We start from the raw sequence: 13,950 nt of genomic DNA, 5'->3' as shown, positions 1-13,950 counted from the left end.
ATCTTCATCCTCAACAGGTTTAATCTTGATAGAATCGTCAAAAGATTGAAAGTGGACGACATATCATATACTGTTTCCAACGAGAGGAGATAAATGGTCCTTGAGACATTAAGAGGCATTTGGCAATTGGAGTATACGTGCAAGTTGACAAAGGTTCTCTTAAATGCAAGGATGCCTCGCAATGATCAAGTAAGCTATGCCTATCAAGGGATGCTCGGATCTTCGCGAGAAACTGATGCAACGTTGACAGTGTTCTTGGAGCACAACCTCATCGAGGCACAACATGGTAGTAGTGCACGGAATTCACTCGAACGCCACCAGAAGATGAGAGGGTTGATCACGAGGTTTGATAGCAGCAATGTGGCGCTGGCTTCTCCAATCCATGAAGGAGTTTCTTCACCCTTGACTTCGGAGACGACTATTGCTGCCAAGGGCAGAGACCAACAAAGGGCCGTAGTGAAGAATATGGTGGCGAAAGTGGATAGGATTCGTCTGTTTTCGGCAATCTTCGGATCCTGTATCGGCGCATCGCGACCATAGCCTCGGGAAATGTCACGATATATCAGGTAGTACGAAATTCCGGTAAGAGGAATAACTACACAAGTAAAAACAGCTACAATGACGTTGATCTTCTCGTAGACCTTCTCAAAGAAATGCAGGGATGTAAGGAGCCAAGTGAAGATGCAAGCTGCGATACACCTCGGCGATGTGACGAGACGTTGGGTACCAAATGGGTCGATTCTCACGGTAAGGAAGCGGTAAGCTGCGATCAGGAAATAAGTGATGGTAGACGCCATTCTACAACAGTACCAGATGCGGCGGGTATCATCTTCAAAATTCTGTCCGAATTATATTATGGAAAAAAAAACAACAACAACAAATTTCAACGCGAAAACCATCACCCATTTATCTATGTACATGATAACCAAAGATAAGCGGTTTCTCGTCCAAGTAGCCACATCCCCCAAAAAACACACTAATTTCAAGATCAATACTTCAAAAAAAAAAACCACAAGATTAATATTCATTCATATCTACCTGAGATATTCCTCAGAACATGGTGTGATTTGAATGTGGTGTGTATACCAGTACCCCCACACTACGATTTGTTTCGATCACTTGGTATTTGTTATTCTGTCCTTTCGTTCTCCAAAAGAAAAAAAACGTGTTATAGGATAGTAAAAGGGGATATTTGATTGCAGCTTTGTAAAAGTAGTATTAGTACTATTATTTACAGCGCAACTGTAGTAACAGTAAAACAATAATAGAAGTAGTAGTAGTAGTAGTCCACTTAAAAAAATAGCGTGCACATAGTCAACACGACTCAGTATGCTCGTTACCACAAATTAGGTTCTGTTAAGAGTATTTGATAGAGCAAGTGTACAAAATGATATTTGTCTTATTTTATAGCAACAGTCCCACAATATCCCGATGCGAGCACTTTAGACATGTGTGCACACTATTCTAAACGTTGCTATTGATTCAGAAACGCAAGTTTCCGGTCCTTAGAGTTCATTGTCATTCGTCAAGAGACAAGGTGTCTTCTACAAGGGTGCCCCTATTCAAGTGAAAAAGACAAATTAATAACTATTTAAATGAAATAGAAATAAGAAAAATAATCACGAAATATGTGCAATTTTCAGTGTTATTTTTATGTCATTAACATTTTCATATTTATTATCATCATCATTATAACTATCAATATTACTTTTATTATTATATTCCTTTGTCAATATTAATTCACTGCCAGGGAAGATATCAAGTACCACATGAATAGCGTTGGCAATGATAATACAGGTTACATATCATCCAGTTAAATACTGTCATTATACCATTGTCATAATGGATCTGCATAGTCATTCTAACTTTACATTCATGTGATTGTCCTCCCTCTCTCTCTCTCTCTCTCTCTGTCTCTCTCTTTAAATGGCGAAAGGAAAATATCCCTACTTTAAAGGAAGGGTAAAGTATTGGTGGAGATGAGAATTGGGCTTTTAACCTTTTGCGAGATACCAAGAAAACACCTATAAAATAGTACAGCATACAACTTTAAGAGGAATTCAAAGTTTATTTGATGAAAATCGGGTTTGGAATAACTGAAACATCCCAAATAAAATGTGGGTCCCACATTTTATGACAATCGCTCTGTTTTGGATATCTCAGCCATTAAAAAAAAATATAGGTCTCAACAAAAACTATACGATCCCTTTAAAGAGTTTGTTTAAATCTTTAAAAAGTGTACTCACTCACCTCATCGTTTGAAGCAAACGGCAGCAGAATCGTCACGGAGCCAAAGAGGTCCCCCAGAGCTAAGTTGAATACAAAGATGTTGTGCTGCTGCCTCACTCTTTTCTGGCAGAGCACTACCGCTAGTATGGCCCCATTGAGGACAACTGCCAACAGTACGAGGGGTACTAAAAGTACAAGCACATAGCCTGGTGTCAGAGGCTCGTAATCTTCCTCATCGTCCGAAGAGTTCGAAAAATGCGAGGAGACTGACTCCATTTTGGAAAAACTACCGCAAGCAATAATTTAGACAAAAGTCCTCTCTCGAAACTGATGATCAAACGGCGCATGACTGGGCAGATTTTGTCTCACGGCATCTTGACATAATTCGCATACATGGCATTTGGCAGTCGGAAATGACAGTTGACAGGAAAAACTACAGACACAAGCACACAGATACACACACACACACACACACACACACACACACACAAGACCGAATCATCTCAGGTGACTGTGCATCCCAAGTGCAGCGGAACATAGACTTTCTGCAATTTTCTAGACCCTTTTGGAGCAAGGCGATTTCCACACGGTCAAGAGAAATTTGATATGCAAAACCGAGATGGCAATCGACCTGTCAATGCTGATGCACTTGCCGTTGAATCAACAAAGTACGTGATACATCATGTGTCACATTTTCTTTTCTTCCTTTAGGTGAATTTTATTTAAAACTACCCATACAAAGACGGGATGATATTCCCACTCAACATTGTCTGCATCCCCAATTATTCAGCTACTGATGATCCATCGTTGTTCTGATCCTACGTCATCACTTTTATTATGATACTATGCACTATTCCACTGATGAATATTGCTGTTATCATTTTGTTTGTGGTTTTTTTTTTCAAATCTGACAACCAAATGTGTATAAATAATCTGCTGCTCAACACGTATTTCCAAGTTACTTCAGATTTGGAAATTACGATATCTACATATTAACCATTTTGTTGCAAATTCAACGATACCCGTTTTATTATCATTCTACGCATGATATATATACCGGCAGTATAGTAATAACAGATAAGACGTTAAAGGGTGTGTACAGATCTGGTGGAGGTGAGGATTTAGCTTTTAACATTTTGCGGGATATTCAGAAACCACTCTATGAGATGTCAAAGAGCATGCAATTCTAAAGGGTATCAAAAGTTTATTTGATGAACATCAGTTTTGAAATGGCTGAGATATCCAAAAACAAGGTGAAACTAAGAGATCCTAATAAAGTTGTGGCATGTCGCCTTTTATTATTATCACTTTTTTTGATATCTCAGCCATTTCAAAACCAATTTTCATCAAATAAACGTTGAATCCTTCTTAAAACTACACGCTCTTTCATATTTCATAAGAGGTTTCTCATTATCTCACTTAAGTTCAAAACATGAATCCCTTACCTCAACCAGTACTGTACAGTCCCTTTAAACTTGTTTACTTTTCCGGCCGATTACAATTTGTATCTGTCATAGTAGACATTATGTCACTTATTCTCTGGGAATTACCATTAATTTGGGGCTTTTATGGCAGAGTGGAGGAGAGCTCTCGTCTCGAAATCACACGAGGTTTGGGTTCGTGGGTTCATGCCCAAGGAAGCCCAACACTTTTGCCCATCAGCAAGACACTTTTTCCACATTGCTGTGGCTCTCTACCAAGGAGCTGGTACCCGATAGGATGATAATGTTTATGTCTGTTTATGAGCAAGTGCTCACATGTAAAAGGCATAATTTACAAGTTGCAGATGAAACAAAAACCAAGAATTAGTGTTACAAATAGTTCTAAAATATGAGTTAAAGATAGAAACAACCAATTTATAAAACGTAACCAGAATTACGGATGTTAACGATTGTTATTGAATGTACAAAATTTGAACAATAGTTATAATAAGAACGTTTCCAGGCTAAACCGTCTTTATTTATGGTTTACAAAAAAAAATAATGATATCTCCTTATATCTTAGGTTTAATTTCGAAAATTTTATATGGAAGGATGTTTTGTGACACAGCTGTCCTACAAATAGCCTATGCATCGAATGTGATTTTTGATTTTTTTTTTAAATCACTGCTTCCAAATGTAAGCAATACCTTCAATAAATGGCGGCTGGCTGGAATGCTCCCCAGGAAGCGGTCCTGAGTAAATACTCACACCGGTAGCGCTGGTTGGAAATAATGCATCCAATGACCAGGAACGGGCTTTATAAAGATAGGCCTAATCTGTAAAGTGTGCTGTCCGCGGTATAAAAAAGTATAGCAATTATCATTTTTTGTGTTAATCTGATTATGCTGTCCGGGATTAGGCCCTAAGTGTGTTATCATGACTTATGTAATGTAATAAGAAATATTTTGTATAAGCAACGTTTTATGCAAATGTAAAAAAATGGAAAATTAGCGCAACGGCCAATGAGGACATGAAGAAAATAAGAAAATAAAAAATTATGTTGTTTCGTCATGACTTCCATTGCCAGTACTTAAACTGCGGACGCAGTAAAGCAATTTCACTGACACACATGATAATTACGACGATCTGCCTACGAACTTTGACCCTATCAAAGAGTTATCTTTATCACAGTCTAGAATTACCAAATATGGTTCACATGTCAAAAAGGTTGATTCATAGGCAAAGCATTGCCAATTCGCAAATTTTGGGGCATCGTTCCCGGATCTGACTTGTACGTAGATAAGCGACCTGATTCAGATTGGTTGTTTCTGTGTACATTATTTCATGAAAAAAAAAAAGATGCGCGTTCTTGAAAGCCTTTTACTGTTGATGACTGAGATTGCTTTGCTGATATCACTTTGAAATTTGACGTGTACGAGCAGTTGAGTGGCAATAATTAGCCTTCACATGTTGATAGGTAGACATGCGCCATTATTGGCCACTCAGAGGATCTTTTATCATTACTAAATGATTGATATCTAATCCATTGCGTTGTCAACTGCTAGGATTATTACGGTCCCCTAAAAGCATACTTCGACGTTCTATTATGCTGTTATGTCTACACATAATAAAGTAGTTCTGTGAGGTACATTTTGTCCCCTCCCCCCCTTTTTTTTTAACCAGTAGTACCACTGCAAGCAAGAGAAAGTTAGTGCAGACTATTAAACGGTTAACATGTTTCTGTAGAGTCATAACTATGGTCAACCAACACAGGCTACCGTGCTAACTCACATATAAATGTTATCATAATCATCATTTCTGCTTTTAAAAAACTGCCAAACGGTGACTGCATGCGTGTTGCTGCGAAGTGGAAAGAGTAGTGGAGCGAATGCTTGCCTGTATTCTATTTTCTCTGGCAGAACAGTTGTTTTGATTTACTCGTATCGTACAGGATGGCTTTCGAAAACCAAACGGCAGACAGTGCACAAAATTATGACACTATATATTACTATGAGAATGTTCCATATTTCATTATCACCATCATCGCAGCACCAGGCGTTTCTCTAAACATTGCGATTCTGTGTACCATCCTCTTTCGTGAGCAGGCGCGAAAACAACACAACATTTTTATCGCCAATATGGCCATCGCTGATGCTGTGACTGGATCTTGCTCGTTACTGATTGTCACGCAGACTTTAGTAAGTAACATTTTACCAACTGCTTCTGAGCGTGTTTTGTGTGGCGTTTCTCTTGCGTGATGGTTTATACAGGCGTATTTTATTGTTAAGTATTCATTCTGTGCATTTATATGGGATTTGCTGTGTTCTGGTCTATGGGGTTATGTGTATTAACTGGATCTTGCCTGTTACTGATTGTCATGCAAAGTTTAGTAAGTAACATTTTTACCAACTGCTTCTGAGCGTGTTTTGTATGGCATTTCTCTTGCGTGATTGCTAATTCCGGTGTATTTTATTGTAAGTGTTCATTGTGTGCACTAATGTGGGATCTGCTGTGTTCTGGTCTATTACACATTGTGGTTGTGTGTGTGATGGTGTGTGTGTTAGTGTGTGTTTGTGTGTGTGTGTGTGTGTGTGTGTCTTTATGTAGTTGATGATACGTTTGGAGACCTGTGATATGATATTACGAGTGAGTAAAAATTGGGACAAGTATACCTGAGAGTGTCCAAGATACAGAAACGCATGAATATATTATACTTTTCAATGAGTATAATTGATTATATTCACTTTACTTCTCCTAGATTGGACCGACAAGTCTGTACCGACTGCTTATGACAGGCTCTATGGTTTCAAGCATGAGCGTTCTCTACGTCGCTCTCTACAGGTACATCAAGGTTCGAGTGGATCCATTTGGGACAAGGAAGCTAGTCACCGATTTCCGTTGCGTAGCAACCTGCGTTGCCACCTGGTTGTTGTCTGTTCCAATATTCGCGGTCAGCCACCTTCCAAACACGGGTCAGATGCTAGCCATGACTATAGCCCTCACATGCATCATCCTTATTACTGGAGTAACATACTGGCTGATCTATCGCGACATTTCGAGAAACACTCGAAAGGGGAACATTCGGGACGAACAAAAGTTGGCCGAGAACCGACGCGTGCTCCGTACCTTCATGCTAATCATTATTTCTTCCGCGCTTTGTTGGAGCATCGGATGGGTTTACACAGTGGTGGCGATGGTCAACTCTAGTATACTCTTATTAACGTGGATTATATGGCTGACCCTTCTTTCAATAGCAGCAAAACTATTGATCAACCCGATGATCTTCTGGTGGCGCTCTCATGATTTCAGGGCGCTTTTCCCGAGGTGTCGACTTCAAAAAATAGCCTCTCGAAATGTCGTAGAGGTCGCAGTCACTACGGACACACCTGCATCATCCCGTCGCTAGATTTACCCTCCGCAGGCAGTAGAATAGTATGGTGGTAAAATGTACTTTACAGCTGAACATGTCTGCTGCCTACTTGAATTTTTGAAGAAAACTTGACTCATTTATTTCCATACGATAGTGGCATGAATAAAAAAAAAAAGAAACCGAAACACAAAACTCTTAGAAATTCTACCTAAGCGTTCTAAATGTTAATCTGCATGTACCAATTGTTATATGTGTGAAGTTCCCTCAAGGACTCAAACTTGATGTTTATTTATTTGGGTACGGTCAATAGAGAGATTATAGGCTTAAATTGTCCCATAATCATGATAATTGTACATGTCAATAAAGATATACTATGTCACAGATAAGATGCAAATGGAAGCACCGAATCCTATGCACAAATTCTCGTGTTTTCATGAATCGAAATTGAGAAAATTATCTTCGAACTGCATAATATTAATCTACAGACTTATTTTTTTTCTATTGAATGTGGTTCTTTTTAGGTAGAGGTGCTTTAGGGTTCATGTATTATACAGCTGTAGCGATCTTGACACACTTCCATGCAGAGAAAATCATGGCATTACAATCGCTGATAATTTCCCCGGCTTCGATGTCCTGTACGTATTTTTTAATAATAGTTTGCTTGTATTCTCCTTTTGCTTTTTCTATTTTTTATTGTTAAAATGTTGTGTTAGGTCTCTAATTCCTTTAAAGTACAGGTCCATCCTTCATACATGTAAATGTAATTGTGGAATGAGAGAATGCAGCAATATTAACAGCACTTATCAGTGAAGGTTGAATGAGAATTTGACAATCCCTTTAAAAACCATGAATTTTTTTAAGTTTTAGTACCTGGATGACAAGTCTGCTACTACAGCTTTTAAATCACTTGTCTAGAACGATGTAAAAAAAAAATCAAAGAGAATTCAGCGTATATTTTCACTAATAAAAGAGCACTTGACTTACCTCTTTTGAAAAGGTTGTGGGAATAATATTACCGTTAATATACCTCAGTACGAAGCCAAGGGAATGTCTACTTCTTTTAAGCATATGAAATTTTGTTGAATCATTGTTATATTTCCCTTAAATCGTTCTACGCATGTGACATCATAAACGGCAGTGGTCTCCCTATCCAGCCGTGACTTTGCAGAAACTTAAAAATCATAAACTTTTACTGGATTGTCTAATTTTCCTCAAACTTTTACTGATGTGTTCTACTGATATCGCAGCATTCACTCAATCCACATGCACACGAAGGTGAATTTGTCCTATAATGAGCATCGTTGAATACCGGAATCATTGTCCGTGCCTCTTTCCTTCAATTCGATCATACAATACGGTATTGTAAACTGTTCCTCCGACTTAATTCAACACGGTGTAATTTACAGTTCTCTTCTGTTGTGACGATGCAGTTTACATGAACACCACTCATTAACCTCTTTGTTTACAGAAAGAATGGGTAAATACGATATAAAATCAAAACATTATCTTGTGACAAAGATTTATCTGTGATTCCTCTTTTTGTCATGACTTTCCTTTCAGTTTCTTCTGTTGTGTTATAAATTAATAAAAAAAATAATAGTGAGACTCTTGTAGAGCGCACATTTCTTCCTAAAAAAGATACTCAAATTGGTAATATAATATAATATAATATAATATAATATTTTTTGGGGGGTTCAACATTAGAAAAAATTAGAGAGTGAGGCGGCAGAGCTGAGTATGGAATAGAAGCGGTATCAATGTGTTACCTTTAATAATATTATTATGATGTATGTATAGGTCATGGAGAAAAGTCCCAGATCACCTTTGTGCGTATATGATCTTATATCGTTTACGCAGATTTCAGCATCATCCTCTTTGGATTTGTGTTACCGAAGATATTCACTCTCTACTTTCAATGAAGGATTGCAGTGAAAATGAATAGACGTAAGCACAGTTCACGACCGTACACAAAAATATTTTCAGGGAGAATGCAGAAATATCTTCACAAGGGGACGGTGGTTCCTCCCCCCCCCCCCCCCCCCTTCCAAGCGAGGGAACTGATGTAACTTACATCTACTTGAGATTGAAAGACTCGCATTTAATGCATACTAATGGTCGAAGGTTTTCTGAAATTGCAGTCCAACAAGTGCTATGTGTGTGTGTGTGTGTGTGCTTGTGTGTGTGCGTGTTTTATTTGAATGCAAGTGGGCCTAAATCCCCCGAACAAACAAAACTGTAACACTGTCTAATTTTTGAGTGATTTCTCATTTATTGATCAAATCATTTAAAAATGAAATATCAAAAGGGGTGGGGAACAAGGAAACGGGGAACATGTGGAGGAAGGGAATGTACTGCTCCACTCTTTTTTGTTTCAAATTAAAATTCAACCATCCGGTGCACTCTATTGCAGAATGCTTGGGAAAATTCTCTCTCCTAAAGAAAGCCATTGATTAGCTATTAATTTTGTTCAATTTGGAATATAGAGTCCAGAACAGATAAGATTGATGAATATGTCACATATTATCTAAACACATTTACAAGGCGTGGTTGGGAGCAATAATTGGTATCTACAATGTATGTTTATGTTAACTCAAACTTATAAAATGGTAACGAATGATTATGATCGATTATAGAACCTGAGAAATGTATCTTCTTCGACTTGAAGAAAGAAAATGAATACGTTTTTGAATCGCACAAAGGCACACTTAGGACATTGTTCATTAATATGAGTAATAGGAAATAAAAAAGAAATGACAACGAAAAGAGCACGTTTCCCTTATTCACGCGTCATTATGTCCAGATATAGTACGTCCCACAAGGTCAGCAAGGAAACAAATTGGGGAAAATTGTAGGAACTAGGATGCATATAATGTGTGCCAATTAAGAGCGGACAGTAAAAGCCGTTATTCATTTCAATTCATTTGATTTCGTCAGTATTGAGACATTTACTCCTAAGGACAAATACCCGTTGGTGACAGGATTATATTCAGTATTAGACTTTGAATTAGGGTCAGAGCTGGAATCAGGGTTTTAGGATTAGGATCAAGGTCAAAGGAAGGGTCTCCGGTCTGGGTATGTCCAGGAGTAACTGTCCTAGAACGAATTTACACATCTATTCTGATGAAAGGATCTATAAAGCATACAAGAACAGCACTCGGAACATAAAACGAGTGAAAATAACTTTAACATCTTGACAAATTATAAAGGCAAATTACAGCATGAAAACAGTCACATCATTACAATATCGTACACTTGCTGAAGCTCAAAATTGTAGTTGACTTAATGTATTCTGAGAACATCAACAAATGGTGACAACCAGTGGCGGCGATTTCTATAGCGCCAGAAGATACTTGCGTACATGCATATCATCCTGAATATCTCAAAATAATGAAGGATGCAAGAGTTGCATCATCTGGATACGGATTTATATCCCTAGAACTAATCTGGCAAAATCACTAAAAACAAAAAAAAAACAAACAAGCAGAATAGAATAAGAACACAAATGTACTAGTATGCAAATTGGTGTGAATGTCATGTTGCTGTCTATATTCCGTTTGATTGGCCTTTTATTTTGCATTGATTTTGCCTTGTTTTTGAATTATTTTTTTTTGAAATGCATGCAAATTGGTTGATTTTCTGCTTTTGTGTTTATGTCCCATCAAGCCCTTAAAAAAGACTGGTAACTCAGTCGAAAGCTTGTGAGAATAAAAGGCTATAGCGAACATTACTGCAACGTCTGCGAGTCATTCCTCCGTCACACACATATATATTATATATTATATATATAAAATATACTATATATATATATACACTTGGTGATTCTATCCTTCTATGAAGAGTGCTCGATATCCTCAAAGGAAGAGCTTTAGACAGAAGTATTGGAACAAGTTCACTCGGTTGACAGCAGGTTCATCCGTATTTTATTGCTGCTCGGAGTTTCATGCCACCTTCATTTAGGGGCAATCATCAGGCATGGGTTTTCATCGGGATTCGAACCCGAGACCTCCGGATTACTAGACCGGTGCTCTACCGACTGAGCTATTGAAAGCCCTAGATCGTTGTTCGTCCCTAACCCTTAAAATACGGATGAACCTGCTGTCAACCGAGTGAACTTGTTCCAATACTTCTGTCTATATATATATATATATATATATATATATATATATATATAGCGAAAACTTTGAGCAAACAAAAAATGGGTTTTCATCGGGATTCGAACCCGAGACCTCCGGATTACTAGACCGGTGCTCTACCGACTGAGCTATTGAAAGCCCTAGATCGTTGTTCGTCCGTAACCCTTAAAGTACGGATGAACCTGCTGTCAACCGAGTGAACTTGTTCCAATACTTCTGTCTATATATATATATATATATATATATATATATATATAGCGAAAACTTTGAGCAAACAAAAAATGGGTTTTCATCGGGATTCGAACCCGAGACCTCCGGATTACTAGACCGGTGCTCTATCGACTGAGCTATTGAAAGCCCTAGATCGGTGTTCGTCCCAAACCCTTAAAGCAAAAATTTATAGAGAATCTAGAAATATGACAAGTTTGATATCTATACGGAGAGCTAAGAAGCTAGTTAACAAAACTGGTTATTTTTTAGACGATGTAAAAACACCCAATTTCCATGACCAAGGAGCTCCGTTCGCTACAAGAAACTTCGGATTTGAGCGACGTCAACTAAAAATGCGTATGAGCTGATTTGCCGTACGGCTATATGAGACACGCTCTGGCAAAACCCGAAACTTCTCGGCAAATGTGATTTCGCGCTACAGCCCGAAAAAGGTCAAGAAAATGACCTACGTCAGGGACCAAATTACATTTTGGTATCACGTTGTAGGGGAAATTTTCTAGTTTCTGATTGATATCAACAACATTTCGAAAAACAACCTATAAATGTGGAATTTTGAAGAGGAAAGTGGGATGTCAATCTCAAATGTTGGCCAAAATCTTACGTCTAAAGACCAAATCGCCTTCGCTTACGGAGAAAATGACTGTTCTTTTGGCGATCGTGTCTTAGATATTCTGCGTTGAACCCTGACACATTTGGTACCTACAGAAAGCTCTACCTCTGCTTATTCCAAATATGGTCATGGCATGATGTCATACTACTCACCTTCATTCATAAATTCGTCTGAAACATGAGTAAGTCTATGCAGATCGTCTCCCAGACGCGTAAACAGCCTTGTTGCTTACCAAGACACGTGATCGAAATACGTGTTCACGATTGGTCAACTGCGCCGAGGACCCCCCCCCCCCCTTGTTTACAAGCAACCTACGTGTTATACTATGGGGATCGCTGCAACAGCGGTGCATGCTTGCATGCAACACTTGTATCGTGACTGCTGCTCGTCAGCACGGAAATGTTGCTGTTTCCCGCTTTGTTAGACTGGGTTTTTTTTTTTTTAGCAAGTTGAGGTAGAAATTGGAATTTAAACCAACACACAAGAGAAAAAGAAGGTCACATTTATCTAACAAACCTTCATCATGCCATTTCGAAGAAGAATCAAGCTGAAGTCACGGCATCAAGGAATACCTCTTCACTGCCGATTCTGCTGGTACTGTTGTGCGTATACACCTGATCACGGCAATCGCGAATCTTGAGCTGATTACGATAGGTTTTGTACTTTTCAAACGTCGTATTTCCGTAAATTTATGGGTGTAAAAATGATTTCCAATCAATTACAGCTCTTTGACTTAGTTATCATCCTTCATGAGTATGTAAGATTACCTTAACTATACGCAATTCCCCCACAATGATCGATTTGTTGTGTCAATAATAACAGCAAATTGTGGCTGTACGAAGGAACAGCTGATCAGTTTTTCCTTCCTTGTTTCAAAGAGAATTAAGGGTTTGGGACGAACACCGATCTAGGGCTTTCAATAGCTCAGTCGGTAGAGCACCGGTCTAGTAATCCGGAGGTCTCGGGTTCGAATCCCGATGAAAACCCATTTTCTCTGCTCAAAGTTTTCGCTATTTATACATATATATGAAGAGTTTGTTTGCAAAAACCGATAAGTCCATATTTGCCAAATGGAGATATTTGCGATTAAAGGTCAAGAAAAATAAAGAGAATAATAAGCAATTTCTTGCTTCTTTAGACCATAACTTCAAAAATGTACCTTTATATGTAGTGACCAATATATCATTTAAGAGGTATTATTTTGTACTTTATGACACAGATCTTACTTCAAAATCTTCAAATATGGACTTATCGGTTTTTGCAAGCAAACTCTTCATATATATATATATATATATATATATATATATATATACTAGGTGTTTCAAAAAACATTTCCCACTTTTGATTCTTAATAATTCATAAACTATATTATATCAGATAACACTGTCATTGATATGAGTAATAGCTGAATAGTGTACAATTTGGTTGGAGGTGGTTTAAATATAAAAGCATAAATTAGTTTCATGAAATCCATGATTAATTTCACAGTTAGGTTCCAGATTTTGCTCTATTTTCAACCCTCTGTACAAAATTTCACTTTGCACAGGGGTCAATGGGTGTGTATGGGAGTGTGTGGTTAACACCATGACAATGGTCCTAAACAATGGTTAGGGTTTGAATGCTTCATTATTTATTCATGAGAAATTCCACTATCACAACTAGTCTTTTTTCAGCCTCTGGCAGTATCTGTGTAAAATCAAACGCCTGCCGATACTGTCGTTGGGTCTCGACAGTGCTCTCCCTACTTCTGAAATACGAAATTACAATGAATACCTTCTGTTCTATCGTAAACATGGTGACATGAAGCAAAGAAAATCAATTAGAGTATACACTTGTGTAAATGGAGCCTTAAATAAATCTACTGTGAAACATATCGCCCCAATGATAAATGCTGCTGAACTCTTTACAAAAAATGATTTCTTTGTATCAAAAAGCGAAAAATTTGTCAGACTATCT

At 38.0% G+C, this 13,950-nt stretch overlaps 1 protein-coding gene across 1 annotated transcript; it reads right to left on the bottom strand.

Moving 5' to 3' along the window:
- Nucleotides 1-203: 203 nt before the first annotated feature.
- On the bottom strand, nt 204-2,505 carry LOC139727864 (uncharacterized). Its single transcript, XM_071638835.1, has 2 exons — nt 2,251-2,505; nt 204-839 (listed from the first exon to the last, which is right to left on the bottom strand). Exons 1-2 carry the CDS (start codon nt 2,503-2,505, stop codon nt 204-206), a joined length of 891 nt encoding a protein of 296 aa, XP_071494936.1.
- Between the last annotated feature and the right edge of the window lie 11,445 nt (nt 2,506-13,950).

This window comes from Diadema antillarum, unplaced genomic scaffold (assembly GCF_040938485.1).
Source record: "Diadema antillarum isolate AM-2024a unplaced genomic scaffold, OU_Dant_1.0 seq00000157_RagTag, whole genome shotgun sequence".
In the NCBI taxonomy this organism is placed as follows: Eukaryota; Metazoa; Echinodermata; class Echinoidea; order Diadematoida; family Diadematidae; genus Diadema; species Diadema antillarum.
Note: the sequence above shows the minus strand (reverse complement) of the source record. Positions and strands in the feature narration are given on the sequence as shown.